Source organism: Nycticebus coucang, chromosome 5 (assembly GCF_027406575.1).
Source record: "Nycticebus coucang isolate mNycCou1 chromosome 5, mNycCou1.pri, whole genome shotgun sequence".
NCBI classification, from domain to species: Eukaryota; Metazoa; Chordata; class Mammalia; order Primates; family Lorisidae; genus Nycticebus; species Nycticebus coucang.
Window position 1 is genome coordinate 53548709 of NC_069784.1, and position 19722 is coordinate 53568430.

At 44.2% G+C, this 19722-nt stretch overlaps 3 protein-coding genes across 3 annotated transcripts; 1 reads left to right on the forward strand and 2 right to left on the reverse strand.

Moving 5' to 3' along the window:
- Positions 1 to 7203: 7203 nt before the first annotated feature.
- Positions 7204 to 9565, reverse strand: LOC128586762 (histone H2B type 2-E). Its single transcript, XM_053592858.1, has one exon. It carries the CDS (start codon positions 9563 to 9565, stop codon positions 9185 to 9187), a length of 381 nt encoding a protein of 126 aa, XP_053448833.1. The 3' UTR covers positions 7204 to 9184.
- A 92-nt stretch (positions 9566 to 9657) lies between these two features.
- Positions 9658 to 10301, forward strand: LOC128586761 (histone H2A type 2-C). Its single transcript, XM_053592857.1, has one exon. The coding sequence runs from the start codon at positions 9901 to 9903 to the stop codon at positions 10288 to 10290; it is 390 nt and encodes a 129-aa protein (XP_053448832.1). The 5' UTR covers positions 9658 to 9900; the 3' UTR covers positions 10291 to 10301.
- Positions 10302 to 10313: 12 nt separating this feature from the next.
- Positions 10314 to 11938, reverse strand: LOC128586760 (histone H2A type 2-B). Its single transcript, XM_053592856.1, has one exon. It carries the CDS (start codon positions 11010 to 11012, stop codon positions 10443 to 10445), a length of 570 nt encoding a protein of 189 aa, XP_053448831.1. The 5' UTR covers positions 11013 to 11938; the 3' UTR covers positions 10314 to 10442.
- Positions 11939 to 19722: the final 7784 nt, after the last annotated feature.

The window sequence follows — 19722 nt, forward strand, 5'->3', positions numbered from 1 at the left end:
GGACCAGATAATTTCTTGGTTCTTTCCAACACAAGTATTCTATGATTCTATTAAGCACATATGGGAACCATATTAGTAGATTCTCAGGTTATCTGTGATTTGCAAATTTTAAATAAATATTTTAACAGAATTCAGGAGCATCAGGGTGTATCAGAGAATGCCAAGTCATTTAAACTGCATAAATATCAGCTTCTCCCTTTACAAAGTGGGTAAAATGGGGTTGTTATGAAACAACATGACTTACTGGAAGGAAAATTTCAAGTTCTTTGACATATCTGAACCTCAGTTTCCTCCACATAAGATATAAACTACAGCATTGACCTTTCAGGGCATGTTCTGAGCGTTTCAAATGTTATAACACCTGGTATACTACAGGCTTTCACAAACTTGGAATTTTTACTTTTTAATCCTTTATTCTAAAATTAATTTAAGGGCGGCGCCTGTGGCTCAAGGAGTAGGGCGCCGGTCCCATATGCCGGAGGTGGTGGGTTCAAACCCAGCCCCAGCCAAAAAAAAAAAAAAAAACTAAAATTAATTTAAATCATAGGAAAGTATCTGTATTCAGCCTAAATAGTCCCTTAATGTTCCTGTGATAAGCATAATTCTTTTTTTTTTTTTGAGACAGAGCCTCAAGCTGTTGCCCTGGGTAGAGTGCTGTGGCATCACAGCTCACAGCAACCTCCAACTCCTGGGCTCAAGCGATTCTCCTGCCTACGCCTACCAAGTAGCTGGGACTACAGGCGTCCACCACAATGCCCGGCTATCTTTTGGTTCCAGTCATCATTGTAATTTGGCAGGCCCAGGCTGGATTCGAACCCGCCAGCTCAGGTGTATGTGGCTGGCGCCTTAGCCACTTGAGCCACAGGTGCCGAGCCGATAAGCATAATTCTAAGGTAGCTCCTGTGAGTCCCAGCCTCAGGTAGACTTTGTTTAATCACCTCCCTTTGGAAATGGAGGGAAGCTGCAACTTGCCTTTAATTAAGGAAAAAAAAAAATTTTTTTTTTTTTTTTTTAGAGACAGAGTCTCACTTTGTCACCCTCTGTAGAGTGCTTGGCATCACAGCTCACAGCAACCTCCAGCTCTTGGACTTAGGCAATTCTCTTGCCTCAGCCTCCTGAGTAGCTGGGACTACAGGCACCCGCCACAACGCCCAGCTATTTTTTTGTTGCAGTTTGGCCGGGGCCAGTTTGAACCCACCACCCTCGGTATATAGGGCCCACGCCCTACCCACTCAGCCACAGGTGCCACCCAAGAAAATATTTAAAAATATATATGTATATATGACAAAGGTGAAGGGGTTTGCAATGTAATCAAGGCCCTTAATCAGGTGACTCTGAGTTAATAAAAGGGAAGGGTCTGACATAATCAAGTCAGCTCTACAAAAGATCTTTAAAAGGGTCCAGGTCCCTAAATCAGATAACTGAAGCAACAGAAATGCTCTTGTGCTGGCTTTTAGAAGGCAAATGCTCTTGTGACTTGCCTGTGGAGAAGGACATCTTCTATAGCTGAGGACCTCAACTCTACAACCCTTAGGAACTGAATTCTGCCAACAACCTGTGTGAGTTCGGAAGACCCCAGGCTTCAGATGAGAATGGAGCCTGGTTGACGCCTTGATTTCAGCCTTGTGACACCCTAAGCAACTATGCCACACCCAGACCTACAGAAACTATGAAATAATAAATGAGTATTGTCCTAAGCCACTTAATTTGTGGGAATTTGTTACACATCAATAGAAAACTAATACAGTTTTCTTTTGCCTCCTCCATTAATTCCAAACCATGGCTTTTATCTTCTCTCTTCCTGCTGTTTCTATGCTTGTTTAAGACCTCATCATTACAGATTGGAATGGCCTCCCCAGTGATTTCCAGTTTTCAATATCCTCTCTCCTCAATCTGTTCTACACATCTCAGTCAAAATAAAGCTTTAAAGGTCAAAATAATTTCCCCAAAATTTTGCTCTTGACTTGTTCAACAACCTACACAAACCCTACTGAGCCAGTTCTGCCAACTCTGCCCTCTACCTGGTTTCACATCCCTCAGTGACCCTGGCCTGATGATCAAACTTGTGCCCAGGCTAAGTCAGGAAAATTACTTCAGAGAATGCCTCCTGCAGCATATGTGTTCACAATTTTAAGTGATTTTTTTTATAGGATTGGGAATATTGGAGTCCCAATCCCATACCTGTATCAGCCCACAAGGCCCAGGGACTTTTGGAATTTTTGTTGTTATGGTTGTTGCTGTTAGTTTAAGCTGACTGCTGTTTGCATTGTTTCAGAAGTAACTCAAATGGGGGGGCTCACGCCTGTAATCCTAGCACTCTGGGAGGCTAGGCGAGTGGATTGCCTGGGCTCACAAATTCAAGAATTAACTCAAATGAACCAAGTGAGATGGCTCACGCCTATAATCCCAGTACCTGGGAGGCACGGATGGGTGGATTGCCAGACCACAGATTCTTGCTTGTGCCAGAGCAAGACCTCCTCTCCAAAATAGCGTGGGTGGCACCTGTGGCTCAAAGGTGTAGGAAGCCGGCCTCATATGTCAGTGGTGGCGGGTTCAAACCCAGCCCTGGCCAAAAACTAGCCAAGCGTTGTGGCAGGTGCCTGTAGTCCCAGCTACTTGGGAGGCTGAGGCAAGAGAATCACTTAAGCCCAGGAGTTGGAGGTTGCTGTCAGCTGTGACATCTCAGCACCCTACCAAGGGTGACAAAGTGAGACTCCGTCTCAAAAAAAAAAACAAGAGAATTAACTCAAATATACTGACAATCCACTAGGTGCCAAGCAACAATCCACTAGGTGCCAAGCATAGGTATTTTGAAATACATTATTTTTACCAAAAATATACTCAAAGCACTAAGAGTTTCCTTTAATGGCCAATAATCACACCACCTACATAACTTCTGCTGACAATTTTTTTTTTTTTAGACAGGGTCTCAAGCTGTCTCCCTAGGTCAAGTGCTGAGTGGCGTCACAGCTCGCAGCAACCTCCAACTCTTAAGCGATTCTCTTGCCTCAGCCTCCCAAGTAACTGAGACTACAGGCCCTCACCACAATGCCCAGCTATTTTTTTTGGTTGCAGTTGTCATTGTTTAGCTGGCCCGGGCCAGGTTAGAATCCACCAGCCTCGGTGTATGTGGCCGGTGCACTAACCACTGAGCTACAGGTACCACCAGGCTGACAATATTTTTATGTACACATTGAGCATAAATTTTATGGATTTATTTTTTCTTTGAAACAGTCTCAAGCTGTCACCCTGGGTAGAGTTCTGTGGCATCACAGGTCATAGCAACCTTAAACTCCTGGGTTCAAGCAATTCTCTTGCCTTAGCCTCTGGAGTAGCTGGGACTACAGGCGCCCGCCACAATGCCCAGCTATTTTGTTGTTGTTGTTGTTGTTGTTATAGTAGTAGTTGTTGTCATTGTTTTAGCTGGCCCTGGCTGGGTTCGAACCCACCAACCTCCATGTATGTGGCCGGGTTCTACCCACTGAGCTACATGCGCCACTGGTGAGCATAAATTTTAAAAGTTCAGAAAGATATAGGGCGGCGCCTGTGGCTCAAGGGGTAGGGCACCGTCCCATATGCCGGAGGTGGCGGGTTCAAACCTAGCCCCAGCCAAAAACCAAAAAAAAAGTTCAGAAAGATATAAAGGAAAAAGTTGGCTCGGCTCCGTAGCTCTGTGGTTAGGGCAGGAAAAAGCTGGTTCAGCGCCCGCCCGTAGCTCTGTGGTTAGGGCACTACCACATACACCAAAGCTGGCAGGTTCGAACCTGGCTTGGCCAGCTAAACAATGACAACTACAACCAAAAAAATAGCCAGGCATTGTGGTGGGCGGCTACAGCTACTCAGGAGGCTAAGGCAGGAGAATTGCTTAAGCCCAAGAGTTTGAGGTTGCTGTGAGCTGTGACGCCATGCACTCTACCAAGGGGGACATAGTAAGACTCTTACTCTTTCTCGGAAAAAAGAAAAAAAAGAAAGAAAGAAAGAAAAGAAAAAGTAAAAGCTAACCTCTGGTGCAACCAAATTCTTCTCTTAAGAACAGCCACTATGATTAGTTTTCTTACGTGAAATTCCAGAAAATTATTTTAAAACCAGTGCATAAATATCAAAACATACATCTCCTTCTTAATTTATACCAAAAGGAATCCTACCACTTTCTTGGTACCTGCTAATATATATGTAAATAGTTTGGAGATATTTACTATTTAAAATAATACTTCTCTTTATTGAAGTATTCCACCTAATACATGAAGGAGGAGTAATAGAATATCCTCATTTTTGTTGCTGTCCACTGGCCTAGTCAGAGACACGGAGGCAGACACTGTAGACGAAATGAATGATTTATTAAGGGATGGCTGGTGCTCGCTTAGGCACAGCAGCAATTGGCCATCTTTACTCACTTTCTTACAGACCCAAACTCATCAGATAAAAATAATCCAAGAACAAGACAAAAGGTAAAGATTCCTTATCAGCGTTAATACAGCAAAGTACGTACACAGCTTTCTAAACCAAGAATATCTTGTTTAGAGATAAACAACAATGAAGATGAACCACAAAGGGCTGGGTTGTCTGTTCTGTTTGCCTACTTCCCTATATGACTAACTGAAAGTTTTTGTGTAAATAGAGGTAGGGAATTAAGTGCAATGGTCCATTACCCCAGGCAAATGATCTGTCTCCAGCTAGGACTTGGTGAGGGTCACCAGTACATTCTTTCCTTTAAGGCGTGACTGCAGCCAAGTACTGGAAATGTTCCTTCTCAGAGCCTCGTGACTTCAAGGAGCACAAATGATCCACCTTACAAGGGTGCAGTGGACTGTGCCCCTTCACATTTTGCAATCTCTAATGAGTTAATGGATCTAAGTTTTGAGAATCAACCACTGAGGTCACCACAAGATGAGAAGCAGGTAGACAATATGTGTCCAGCTATGAAGGTTTTGCCAGGGTGTGAAAGAAAAAAAACCTAAATCTAATGAAGCCTCTACCAATTTAAAGAAAACACAGAGGACAGAGTATTATAATAAACTACATCAAGAGGGAGCAATCAGCAAAATCCAGACTGGAAAGCTACTGGAAAAACAGCCCCATTTCTTCAACAAAGAAAATTATTTAAAAAATGAGATAAGCAGCAAACATATTAAAGGAGAATTAAGACATATTAATCTATCACAACATGTAAAACATTTTTGTTTATTTTTTTATAGAACTTTTTGAATTCTTTTATTTTTTTATTTATTTTTTTTTTTTTGTAGAGACAGAGTCTCACTTTATGGCCCTTGGTAGAGTGCTGTGGCCTCACACAGCTCACAGCAACCTCCAACTCCTGGGCTTAAGCGATTTTCCTGCCTTAGCCTCCCGAGTAGCTGGGACTATAGGTGCCCGCCACAACGCCCGGCTATTTTTTGGTTGCAGTTTGGCCGGGGCCGGGTTTGAACCCGCCACCCTCGGTATATGGGGCCGGCACCCTACCAACTGAGCCACAGGAGCCGCCCAAATTCTTTTATTTTTTTAATTCAGATATTTACAAAGTATTTTTGGAAGATATGACACACAGGTCAATGTTGAAATTTTGAATATTAGGCCGTGTGAGGTGGCTCACACTAGTAATCCCAGCACTCTGGAAGGCTGAGACTAACAGATCAACTGAGCTCCAGAGTTCCAGACAGCCTGAGCAAGGGAAAGACCCCATCTGTAAAAATAGTCTGGCAGTGTGAGGAGCACCTGTAGTTAACAGCTATTTGAGAGGCTGAAGCAAGCAAATAGCTTGAGCCCAAGAGTTTGAGGTTGCTGTGAGCTATGACACCATAGCACTCTACTGAGGGTGACATAGTGAGACTGTGTCTAAATAAATAAATAAATAAGCTAGGTGTGATGGTTCACACCTCTAATCCTAGCACTCTGGGGAGCTTGGGGCAGGGAGGATCACTTAGGCTCAGGAGTTTGAGACCAATCTGAGTAAGAATGAGACTCCATCTCTACCAAAAATAGAAAAAAATAGCTGGGTGTTGTGGTGGGTGCCCTGTAGTCCCAGCTACTCAGGAGACTGAAGCAGGAGGATCACTTTTGCCCAGGAGTTTGAAGTGGCAGGGTAGCAGTGTGTGACTCTGTCTCAAAAAAAAAAAAAAAAGATGATGATAATAGAACCTATTTTAAAAGGTGGCTATGGAGATTAAATGAGATTAGCAGAGGACCAGGTGGTTAATGGAAGTAATTATAGTATTATTATAACAATTATTATTATTAACCCCAAAATAAGCAAATGTTCAAAGATGTTTGAGTAGGACAAAGAAGGATCAAAGAGGGTCTTTAGGAGGATTGATCTCAACATCACTGAGTATTTTTCCCTTCCAAAGTTAAAATACTAGAATCCACCTGATCTACCTCCTTCCTCACTATGTAACTTCTTTCCTAGTGAACATCACCTTCAGGAGGAGCTCCACAACCAACCACTAAGGCTCTCTTCAGTTAGTCAAAGCGGTGATCCCTACCACTGTTAGGGCAAGGTGAACTGAGGTGCAATATAGCTTCTGGGCTGGAGAATCAGAGGCTCAAGGTGTTCTGCCACTACCACCCGGGATTTATACCCAGAGTGCAGATAAGGCAAGGGAATTTTCTTTTAGTTCAAAAGCATAGATATCCTCTCAAAAAAAATCCAGGGAGGGGTCCAGGTTTTTAGACTGTGACCCTACCTTCCCCAAATCACTTAAGCACTAAACTAAGAACTTATTCTCTGAAAGAGTGGAAAGGCCACTCTTTCCTTATCTGTATGATGGGAAATAATTACGGTTCCTACTTCATGAGTTTATTGTGAGAATTAAGTAAGTCCGTAAGCATAAAGAGCCTAGAACACTGTCCAGCACATAGCAAGTGTTCTGTTGGTATCAGCTAAACTTTACTATGAACTTTTCTTCCATCTTGTGGGTCTTGCTTATTTGTGGTCATATATTTTTCAACCTGTAAGCATTAAGAGTGGCTTTGTAACAGACTATTTCACCCTAGAGCACCTCTGGGGTAGCGGTTGGGCTGGTGGCTTATAAACACTCATCCTCCAGGTCAGAGGCACCCAGCTTTTCCACAGACCCAGCAGTAGTTGTATCTGTTATTTCATTTACTGGGAAAATATATTGCAAATAAAAGAATCCAGCAAAGCTTTTAAGTTAATTGGTAACTTTACTAATAACAGTAATATCCACACATTTGAAAACACACATGTAGGAGAGATAAGATTTATTCAGTCTAGAGCTCATTTTGATTCATGGAACCCTATAGTCAACACCAGAAGCCCTTTACCCAAAGCATGGTGGAATAACTGATCCAACCGTCAGTGTCTTCCTTGGCAAAATCAAGGCCTGGACAGAAAATTCAATATTCTTTAATTACATTGTTAAAAGCTAAAATGCAATTATCCAGAAACTGAGGATACACAGGTAAACCAATCCCTTACCGTTTCTCAGCCTGATTTGTAAAAGGACTATTAACTCTGCAGCCCTGCTCATCTTGCAGGGCTTTCTAAAAAACAAAGGAAGTGAGGAGTGTAAATTAAAAGCTCATCTCAGAGGGGAACAAAGAATCAGGATGGGGTGGGGGAGGAAGAAAAGGAGAAGGACAAAGTCTCTTTCCAGTGACCAACACGTTGAATTTGATGAAAATCCACAGGAGTTTACACTAAACTCATACCATTGCCACCTCCCCTTTGACATTAAGAAGAACCTTCACACCCCAGCTGTTGCACTAGGGTGACTAAGGATAGATTTGGGGAAGGAGTTCCAAAAAATATTTCCACCTCACCCTGTCTTCACACACATTTAATGAAAATGAACAGCACCCACCCAGTTATCCACAGAAGCAATTAAAAGGGGGGTGGGGCCTAGCACTACAGGAAGCTGAGGCGGGAGGATTCCTTGAGGTCAGGAGTTCCAAACTAGCCTGAGCAAGAGAGAGACTCCCTCATGCCATTCGCCCATTTCCACAAAAACATAAAAAAAAAATTAGAAAAATTAGCCAGGCCTGGTGGCCGGAGTCTGCAGTCTCAGCTCCTGGGGAGGCGGAGGTAGGAGGATTACTTGATCCCAGGAATTTGAGGTTGCTGTGAGCTATGACGACCTCACTTCACTCTAGCCCAGGCAATCGAGACCCTGTCTTAAAAAGGGGAGAGAAGGGCAAGAAAATAGAGTTCACTAAGTAGGTGTTTAAGTGTCTACTATGTCAGGCACCAATTAGCCCTGACGCCTTTCTGAAGCCTTTCTGAAGAAGGGCAGAAAACCAACCGAGAAAAGTCTGTCTAGGGCTTGAGAAGGACCATAAACAAGAAAGCAAACAGTTTCAGACAGTTGCTACGAGAAAATAAACAGTGAGGCGGGCAGCAACTGGAGGCGCGAATTCCGGAGTGGATGACATGGGAAGGCGTCTTTTGAAACCAGACCTGACTGGTGACTTTTGAACCCAACTCTAAATGACGAGAACCTTGCAATGCTCTAGAGCCCAGAGCATTGCAGAGAAAATTAAATGCAAAAATTATCCACAAACTGAGAAACATTAGGGATTTCAAAGCCCCAAAGTGAACGGCGGAAACTGAAATCCACGAATTACTGGGCAGCAAAGACTTTTGAATATTCATGTTGTCCAATCAGGAAAAAGCTGGGGCCCGGCTGCGCGGGCTCCGCCCAAAGTTCACAGACGGTTGGTTTACACAGGACGCCACATCGACCCGCATAATAGGGTACCACATACACAAGCTGCCACACCAAGCGTTTCGTGTGACTGGATTATGTCCTGGAGTCCTCTCTTAAATGATAGCTAAAATGTCATTACGTTTTTGAAGTGAAACATCCCCAACAAAACCACCAGCACACCAACAGTGTGGGGCAGGGTTGAAGGACAGGACACGAAACATACTAACTTAGAACTGACCCCTACAAAAGCAGCGCCATACAGCCCAAAGACGCACTAAGAACTCAGAAGCAAATCCAGTCCTGTGCCTGAAACCTGGAGTTCCAGATAGTTAAAAACCTACATGTAACATCTTCCGTGAATTTAAACTATATTTTAAAAACTAAAGAGGTAAACAAGAGTAAAGATTGAAGAGTAAACGTAAGTGAACAAAGCTCTTTTCTGATTAGGTGGGTGGCTCTGAAAAGAGCCTTTGGAGTCAAGGGGCCGGCGACTCGCGCGAGCGCCGCGTCCCAGCAGGGGCTCACTTGGAGCTGGTGTATTTGGTGACCGCCTTGGTGCCCTCGGACACGGCGTGCTTGGCCAGCTCGCCGGGCAGCAGCAGGCGCACGGCCGTCTGGATCTCGCGGGACGTGATGGTGGAGCGTTTGTTGTAATGTGCCAGGCGGGACGCCTCCCCGGCGATGCGCTCGAAGATGTCGTTGACGAAGGAGTTCATGATGCCCATGGCCTTGGAGGAGATGCCGGTGTCGGGGTGGACCTGCTTCAGCACCTTGTACACGTAGATGGAATAGCTCTCCTTGCGGCTGCGCTTGCGCTTCTTGCCATCCTTTTTCTGGGCTTTGGTGACGGCTTTCTTGGAACCCTTTTTGGGAGCAGGAGCAGATTTTGCCGGCTCAGGCATGGTTACACAAGAAACAAACACAGTTTTGCTAAGAAAAGAAGTAAGAGACTGGGCGGGCCTGATCCTTTTATAACCACCTTATGCAAATTAGGGCTCCAAAAATCTTTCATTGCTATTGGTCCATGTAGGGATCTTGCGTTTTCAGAAATAACTACGCAACAATCCTGACTCTCGATTTGATTGGTCTTTTCTGGAGCCAAATTAGAACCAATGGAAAACTCGTTCCTGACCCCACCCCTACAAGAGCTTATAAAGGCTTTCTTCTTGGTTCTCTTTCAATCTTGCTTTATTGCGAGGTTCTGAAGTTTTATCTGTTTTTAACTTGTATATTAACTATGTCTGGCCGCGGAAAGCAGGGAGGCAAAGCTCGCGCTAAGGCCAAGTCGCGATCATCCCGCGCTGGCCTTCAGTTCCCAGTGGGGCGAGTGCACCGCTTGCTGCGCAAAGGTAACTACGCCGAGCGGGTTGGGGCCGGCGCGCCCGTCTATATGGCGGCGGTCCTCGAGTACCTGACCGCCGAAATCCTGGAGTTGGCTGGTAACGCAGCCCGGGACAACAAGAAGACGCGCATCATCCCCCGTCACCTCCAGCTGGCCATCCGCAACGATGAGGAGCTGAACAAGCTATTGGGCAAAGTCACCATCGCCCAGGGCGGCGTCTTGCCTAACATCCAGGCCGTTCTATTACCAAAGAAAACTGAAAGCCACAAAGCCAAAAGTAAATAAACCCAGACAAACTAAATCAAAGGCTCTTTTTAGAGCCACCCAAGTTTTCAAAAAAAGAGCTAATGCGCTGTTTCGTGATAAGCCCTTCATTTGCCACTTTGGTGGCTCTTAAAAGAGCCTTTGGGGTGAGCGTACATTAAGCCTCCTAGTTACTACTTGTTCTTGCCAGGCTTGTGACTCTCCGTTTTCTTGGGCAACAAGACAGCTTGGATATTGGGCAAGACGCCACCCTGGGCAATAGTGACACCCCCAAGTAACTTGTTGAGTTCTTCGTCATTTCTCACAGCTAGTTGCAGATGCCGAGGGATGATTCGCGTCTTCTTGTTGTCCCGGGCCGCGTTCCCCGCCAACTCCAGGATTTCCGCGGTCAGGTACTCGATCACAGCCGCCAAGTACACCGGTGCCCCTGCCCCTACCCGCTCAGCGTAGTTGCCTTTGCGGAGCAAGCGGTGCACTCGCCCCACTGGGAACTGAAGGCCAGCGCGGGAAGAGCGTGACTTGGCCTTAGCGCGGGCTTTGCCACCTTGCTTTCCGCGTCCTGACATTACGGCTAAAAATGCAGTTACAGCTTCTTTTTCAAGGAGATGGATGTGGAAAGGATAACCAATTTGATGTAATTTATAAGAGCTCCCGGGAGGGGTGAGGGAACTGGTTTGATTGGCTAAAAGCGAAGCCAAATCAAACAGCCAATAGCAAACCAGAAACAGACTCTTGGTTGGCATCCTGCACGAAGAGGAAATGACGGATTTTGTAAGTTCCTACCAATCGCAGAGAGCCATATTAAAACGCCTTATTTGCATGCCAGGATTTTTAAACAGGTTTTCGATCAAAACGCTGTTTCCTTTTTAGTTGGTTGCACTTTGTGTCTCCTTTAGACCTGGGAAAGCCCAAGAAGGACCCTAAAGGACCGCAGAAGACATTAAGTACACGGATAGTTACTCCCATTTGAGGGTATGAGATTCCTTCGCTGATTATTACCTTCAGCCCTAAATAACCCTCCCAAATCCTACTCTTTCTGCCTCATCACAGCCAAACTCCCTTAAAATACACGACTACCTCTTTTCCTCTCAATGCAGTCACTGGTTTGCAGTGGGGCTTCGTCCCATCCCCATTTGCTAGCGCTCCTCGGAATGGAGTTTAACCAAGGCTAGAAAAGGTTTGCCATCCTCCTTTTGGCCTCCAGGAGGCGTCTGATATCACCTTGAAACTTACCCCCTCCTCTTTGAAAATGTTGCCTTCTGTTTTTCTTCCTACCTCTAGGACTTTCCTTACCCTGCTCGCGTTCCTTTGCCCATGCCTATATCCGCGAGTCTAGCTGTACTCTGCTTCCTTATCTCCAATACTTCACTCTTCCCGAAGAGTCTTACTTCCATGCTTTAAACTAACATCCAGATTTGTTTCCGAACATACCCTTGTTTACAGCATGCTTTGATCCATTTGTCCTAGTAAGCACGTCAAACACAGCGTCAACTTAATACAAATGCAAACTCAGGCAAACAACCTCCACCCTCCCCTCTTTGCCTTTTTTCCCCTGAATTGCACCAACAAACTAACAGATAGATACCTAAGCGAGAGTCTTCTCTGCATCTCAACAGCATATCCAGTCAGTTCCTTAATATGTCTTTTTTTTTTTTTGAGACAGGCTCACTTTGCGGCCCTCATAGAGTGCTGTGTTGCCGCACCCCCGGCATCTGGCCGTGGCGGGATGGCTCTGTCCGCGTTGTAAAAACTGTGGTAAGGCGGTGAGTGCTCCCCGGAGCGTTGCCCCCAGTCCCCCTGGCTTGCGACAGCAGCGCATAAGTTGCCTAGCATGCCTTTTGGTGAACGTAGGAAGTCATGAGGTGCGGCATAAAAGCCTAAGAAACCTTTACCCTGAAACCTGTCTGTTCAGTTGAATGACTGATTATTGCCTGATTGTTTTGAGAAACTAAGAATAAACACAGTGACTTACTGATCCACAATTAAACACAGCAAGTATGGCTGTGCCGGACTCAGTGGCTCCAAGAGAGCCTGTACAACAGCACGTCCCCACCATAAATGTCAGTGAATTGAAATAGTACATCGAGAGAATGCAGGCACGGCAAACAAGATGTTCCAACATGACACCTCCTGCAGTAAAACTTTACTTAGAAAAACATCTGACTTCACTAATTAGTAAAACTTTACTTAGAAAAATGTCTTACTTCACTAATTTTCATATGTAACACAAATCAATAGAGTAGTTTAATGTTTAATAAACAATTAACTATGAATCAAAATATAGTTACTAATTAGAGTAAAAATATATAGTAGTAGTCAAGTATTATACATAAAAGAATATGTTCAGCTGTTTTTAAAAGAGATCATAAGAAACTGAGAACAATTACAGAACTAAGAGAAGTTACAAGCCTTGACATTCCTAGATAAGGGGAAGCAACCAGGTGTTACTAATGAAACCACTTCGTTAGAACAAAAACCTTGAAAAAATAAACCACCTCCCTCCAAAGAGCAAAACCTTGAAAATATACAGTGCATCAAAAGAATGTAAATACCACAAACAAGATGTTTCCAACCTGATATCCACCCACCCTTTCCCCCTATCTCTAACCTTGTCTTTCCTAACCTCACTTTCAATATAGTTTAGTTTTCATACAATATCCTTTTATTTCTCATGTTTCCTTCACACTCTAATCACTTATATGATTCATAATACACCTCTAATCATAACAACTATATATAATCATGAAACTAAAACTATGAAAGAAAGTAGTGTTGTATGTTAAAAAACACATTCAACTTTAGATAAAGGAAGCTGAAAAGTAACTGCTGCTTATCAGCTACCTCACAGCTGCCTTTGTTCCCCCTTGCGGGCAAAACACTGTGTAAGATAGATGGTTGAATGCTTACATTTGTAAGACAAGATAAGAACTTGTGACCACCTGCAAGTCATAAAAATGTCTTTTGTGATTTGTAATGCTTTGTCAAAAATGTATAAAAGACACTCTTAAAATTCAGTAAAGTTGCAGCTACTTTCCTCATCACTCGTGGTGTGTAGTAGTCTGTCAAATCACCCTGCGTCGACCTTTCAATCCACCTGTAACGTTCACCCTGAACACCCTCGGACTGAGACTCATTCGACTGGCGGTCCGCGACACTGTGTCATCACAGCTCCCTGCAACCTCAAATTCTTGGCCTTAAGCCATTTTTTTGGCTCAGCTTCCCAAGTAGCTGGCGCCCACCACAACGCTCAGCTATTTTTGTTGTTGTAATTGTCATTTAGCAGGCCAGGGCTGGGTTTGAACCCACCACCCCCGGTGTATGTGGCTGGCGCCCTAACCACTTAGCTACAGGCACTGAGCCAGTACCTAAATATTTCTAAAGGCATTTTCACTGTGTTCCCTTGGTTTACTTCATCTTTGGTCCTTCAGATTTCAGCAACAGCCTCTCAAGGGTAACCACCTACAGGCACTAATTGCTTTGGTGGTCCTCCACTGGCCTTCCTTTTCAGAAAGGCCTTCTATTTCTTTTCTTTTTTTTTTTTTTGTAGAGACAGAGTCTCACTTTATGGCCCTCGGTAGAGTGCCGTGGCATCACACAGCTCACAGCAACCTCCAACTCCTGGGCTTAAGCGATTCTCTTGCCTCAACCTCCCCAGCAGCTGGGACTATAGGCGCCTGCCACAACGCCCGGCTATTTTTTTGTTGCAGTTTGGCCGGGGCTGGGTCCGAACCCGCCACCCTCGGCATATGGGGCCGGCGCCCTACTCACTGAGCCACAGGCGCCGCCCGTGGCCTTCTATTTCTTACTCCCCAGCGTCTCAGCCCTTAGGGGTTCTACATTCCCCACACCATTTTTACCCATTTTTGAGAATCCCATAAGAACAGGAGGTAGAATACTACAGAGAAAAAAATAAATATTCTATTCTTTGGGCCCTTTTCTGATTTTCCTTTGTCCTCACCTTTCATTCAACTGGCATTTATTGGGCAATGGGTATACACATAATTGGCACCAGTACAAGCAAGTCTGTGATGAAATGTCTCCAGAGAGTACTGGTAAGAAAACAGTTACGGAGTTGGGAAACACCCAACTCCCATCAGAGGTGATGGGAGTGTTTCCTCAATAGTAAAATGTAACAAGATAGTTCTAACCCAATTGATTATATATATATATATTTTTTTTTTTTTTGAGACAGTCTCATTCTGTCACCCCCAGTAGAGTGCCATGGGTCACAGCTCACAGCAACCTCAAACTCTTGGGCTCAAGTAACAGAGTCTTACTTTGTCACCCTCTGTAAGTGCTGTGGAGTCAGAGCTCACAGCAACCTCCAACTCTTGGGCTTAAGCGATTCTCTTGCCTCAGCCTCCCAAGCAGCTGGGACTACAGGTGCCAGCCACAATACCCACCTATTTTTAGAGACAGGGTCTCTCTCTATCTAGCTCAGGCTGGTCTCAAACTTGTGAGCTCTGGTGATCATCCACCCACCTTGGCCTCCCAGAGTGCTGGGATTACAGGCATGAACCACTGTGCCCAGCCCCAGTTGATTATATTACCTCATTTGAGAAGATGAATGTGTTAACTGAAAGGTGTGTTCCATCTAGTCTAAAAAAGTGGCAATTATATACATTGTGTTTCTCCAAGATGAAGAACATATATCCGGTAAACCAAAAAGTTTGGGCTACTGGAGGAGTTCTTGGTAATGAAAACGTCAGCCTTTTCTCACAGCCTGGGAGAAGTATTTCTCAAGACTATCCAAGTCTTTACTCAGATTTTGTGCTCAATTAACAACTTCCTGGTTATTATATTTTAAAATAAAAATGAGGCCAAGAAGAGGGGATCCACTTATAGAAATCTATGCCCATCATTAGAAGGTAGTGAATTTACATTCTGGACTATTCATAAATTTCTTGTGTATTTTATTAACATGGCTCCCTCCTCAAGAAGCCAATCAATTCTGGACATTCTGGTGTCAACTTTTCAGACTTAACAAGGCTGAGATCAAAATCCAGGTAATGAGGACCCCACCACAATCCTGGTACCCTGAGAGGCCCTGCTTGAGGAGCCAGCTGACCTCCCTTTCTCTTTGACTTCTGATCTCTTTTTACTTCTATCATAGTGTCTTGTGATGTGAGGAAAGGGGAAAAGAAAATTACGTTGAACCTTTAGTATGCGATAAACGTTATGCTAGTAACTACCTACAAAGTAGATTCAATTATGTGTTTCATGGATAAACAGGCTCAGAGAGGTTCAAACACTTACTGAAGGTCACAGAGCTACTTAAGACATGATTAGAACCCAGGTCTGCCTGACTCAAGGAAAATGCTCTTCACCATATTTATACTCTTTAACTAATAACTACCCTGTTTCCCCGAAAATAAGACATCCTCCGAAAATAAGACCTACTTACAGGAAAGATAAGACGTCCCCTGGAAATAAGACCTAGCGTGTCTTTGGGAGCACACCTTAAAATAAGACACTGTCTTATTTTTGGGGAAACAGGGTAGGTAATCAGTGTTTAATAAAGTCATTTAACTTATCCAGCCTTACTTTCTTCCCCGAAGGAAAGAAAGAAAATTAAGTTTAACACTTTAGATTCCATGTAAAACCTTCTTAAATGAGGAAATAGATGAGGCCTTCACTACTTCCACACAAACAGCCTTGGTGTATCCATGTCTCTGTGTTCATATCCTGCCAATAGCACTTATCACTTTGTACTGAGCTTTAATATCGCTCTCACCTCCTTTCTGTAACCACCTCATGGGAGAGACCATGTCTTCCTTATATTTGAATCAAGAGTTGATTCTGCCAAGCACAGTGGCTCACACCTACAATCCCAACACTTTGGAAGGCTGAAGGGGGAGGATTGCTAGAGGCCAGGGATTCCAGACCAGTCTGAGCTACATAGTGAAACCCCATCCCTACAGAAAATAGAAAAATTAGCTAGGTGTGGTGGCACAAACTGATAATCCAGCTACTCAGGAGGCTGAGTCAGGAGGATCACTTGAGCCCAGAAGTTTCGCTGTACTGCACTCTAGCCTGGGTGACAGAGCCAAACCGTCTCAAAAAAAAAAAAAACAAAGAATTTCTGATTCTTTCTACCTGGCTATTCTAGTTAAATGATTTTGGCATGAGTAAATGAAACAATACTCTTAGAGAATTAACATTTTCTTTTCTAAAATAATTTATTTTTCATCAACACACTAAATGCCAATTATGAATAATAGACTATGGTAAACAGAATGATGGAAGATATAATAGAATCTCATCAATTAAATAAAATAATATATTCTACCACAATGGAATTGTTAGAATAAGTGAGAATAAATGTGAAGATCCTAACACAGAGCCAGGGAACTGAGAGGCCCCAACACTGGATTAGGAGGTTGGGATGGTTAATTTTATGTGTCAACTTGACTGAGCCCAGATAGCTAGTAAAGCTTATTTCAGGGTATCTCTGTGAGGGTGCTTCTGATCACCCTCACCATATAAGGTGGGCATCCAAAAAAATTAAGGGCCTCCTGGAGGAAGGGCAAGTTTGCTGTCTGCTTGACAGAGGACATCTATTTGTTCCTGTCCTTGGACATTGCTGTTCCCGTTATGAGTTCTTCAGCCTCAGACCAGGACACACATCAGGCCCCAGTTCTTGGACCTTTGGATTCATATTGGGACTTATACCAGTGGCTCCCCTGGTTCTCTGACCTTCAGATTTTGGCTAGGATTCCACCACCAGCTGTCCTGGTTCTGCAGACAGCAGACCGTGGAACTCCTCAGCCTCCGTGATTTTCATGAGCCAGTCCCTCATAATAAATCATATACGTCTCCAATTCATTCTGGGTTCTCTGCAAGACCCTGACTAATACAGAAGCAGAATAGCTTAATTATTAAGAGCCAAGATCTGCAGCCTGATTCACTATGTTCGTTTACCAGATCTGGTACCACTGGCAAGTTACCTAATCTTGAAGGGTCTCTGCTTCTTCATTGATAAAGCAAGAGTAATAATAGTACCTACTTTGTGGGGCTGTTGTAAGAATTAAAAAGAGTTCATGAATGTTAAATATTTAGAACAATGCCAGGCACCAAGAAAGCAGGGCCATTCTCAAAATTCCTTGAATACATTTGCCATTTCAAAAATAAATATTGAGTATATCCTATGACCTAGCAATTCTACTCCTGGATATTCCAGACAGAAATAAATGTTTATGACCGATAAAAAGCATGTACAAGTGGGCGGCACCTGTGGTTCAAGGAGTAGGGTGCCGGCCCCATATACCAAAGGTGGCGGATTCAAACCTGGCCTGGGCCAAAAACTTCAAAAAAAAAAAACAAAAAAGCATGTACAAGAAAGTGATGTATTAATATACTGCAATGCCATATGACAATGACAATGAACAAATTGCTACCAATATGGGTGAACCTCACAGATGTAATGTTGAGCTAAAGAAAACAAACACAAATAAATTCACTGTTTATATGAGTTCAAAAACAGGCAAAATCTGGGAGGCCAAGGTGGGAAGATCAGGTGAGGCCAGGACTTTGAAACCCGCCTAACCAGGAATGAGACCTCACTTCTACCAAAAATAAAAAATTAGGGCAGGGTGGCGCCTGTGGCTCAGTGAGTAGGGCGCCGGCCCCAATACCCAGGGTAGCGGGTTCAAACCCGACCCTGGCCGAACTGCAACAACAAAAAAATAGCCAGGTGTTGTGGTGGGCACCTGTAGTCCCAGCTACTTGGGAGGCTGAGGCAAGAGAATTGCCTAAGCCCAGGAACTGGAGGTTGCTATGAGCTATGTGATGCCACCACACTCTACGGAAGGGTGATAAAGTGAGACTCTATCTCTACAAAAAAAAAAAAAAAAAAAAAAAATTAGGGCAGCACCCATACCTCAGTGGGTAGGGTGCTGGCCACATACACCAAGGCTGGAAGATTTGAACCCAGCCTGGGCATGCTAAAACAACAGTGACAACTGCAATACAAGAATAGCCGGATGTTGTGGTGGGTGCCTGTAGTCCCAGCTACTTGGGAGGCTGAAGCAAGAGGATCACTTAACCCCAAGAGTTGGAGCTTGTTGTGAGCTGTGATGCCACATCAATCTACCGAGGGCAACAAGTGAGACACTGTCTCAAAAAAAATAAATAAAATAGCGCGGCACCTGTGGCTCAGTCGGTAAGCCGGGCCTTGTGGTGGGCGCCTGTAGTCCCAGCTGCTCGGGAGGCTGAAGCAAGAGAATCACTTAAGCCCAGGAGTTGGAGGTTGCTGTGAGCTGTGTGAGGCCATGGCACTCTACAGAGGGCCATAAAGTGAGACTCTGTCTCTACAAAATAAATAAATAAATAAATAAATAAAATTAGCCAAGTGAGCCAGGCGCAGTGACTCACACCTATCATCCTAGCACTTGGGAGGCTGAGACAGGTGGATTGCCTGAGCTCAGGAGTTCAAGACCAGCCTAAGCCAGAGCAAGACCTCATCTCTGAAAATAGTCGGGCGTTGTTGTGGGTGCCTATAGTCCCAACTACTTGGGAGGCTGAGGCAAGAGAATCACTTGAACCCAAGAGTTGGAGCAGTGAGCTATGACTCCACAGCACTCTACTGAAGGTGACAAAGTAAGACTCTGTCTCAAAAAAAAATTGCCCAGGCATGGTGGTACACACCTGTAGTCTGAGCTCCTCCAGAGGCTGAGGTGGGACAGAGAAGGACTCTGTTTGGGAGTGGGTGGGTACAGATACAACTAATCTATGGTGTTAAAGAAAGATTAGGGACAGGGTAGTTAACTTCCCTGGGAGATGGGTGGCGCCTGTGGCTCAAGGAGTAGGGCCCGGTCCCATATGCTAGAGGTAGCAGGTTCAAACATAGCCCCGGCCAAAAAACACACACACACACACACACACAAAAAAAACTTCCCTGGGAGAATTCCAAGGTTCTGGATACTTTTTTTTTTTTGTAGAGACAGTGTCTCACTATACCGCCCTCGGGTAGAGTGCCATGACGTCACACGGCTCACAGCAACCTCTAACTCTTGGGCTTACGCGATTCTCTTGCCTCAGCCTCCCAAGGAGCTGGGACTACAGGCACCCGCTACAACGCCCAGCTATTTTTTTGTTGCAATTTGGCCGGGGCTGGTTTTGAACCCACCACCCTCGGCATATGGGGCCGGCGCCGTACTCACTGAGCCACAGGCGCCGCCCAATTCTGGATATTTTCTATATTTTGACATGATGTATTCACATGTAAAATTAAGACATGCATTTAAGATATGTAAATTTCTTATGTATGAATTATGCCTCAATAACTAAGTACAAATTTTCTTTTCAAATGAACAAATATTAAAGTAATCATCATTGGGAAAGTAATGAGTACTTTGTTGTATATACCAATCCTCATGTTACAGATGAGTGTTTTTTTTTTTTTGGAGACAGACTCTTCACTTTGTGGTAACAAGTAGCTGGAACTACAGGCAC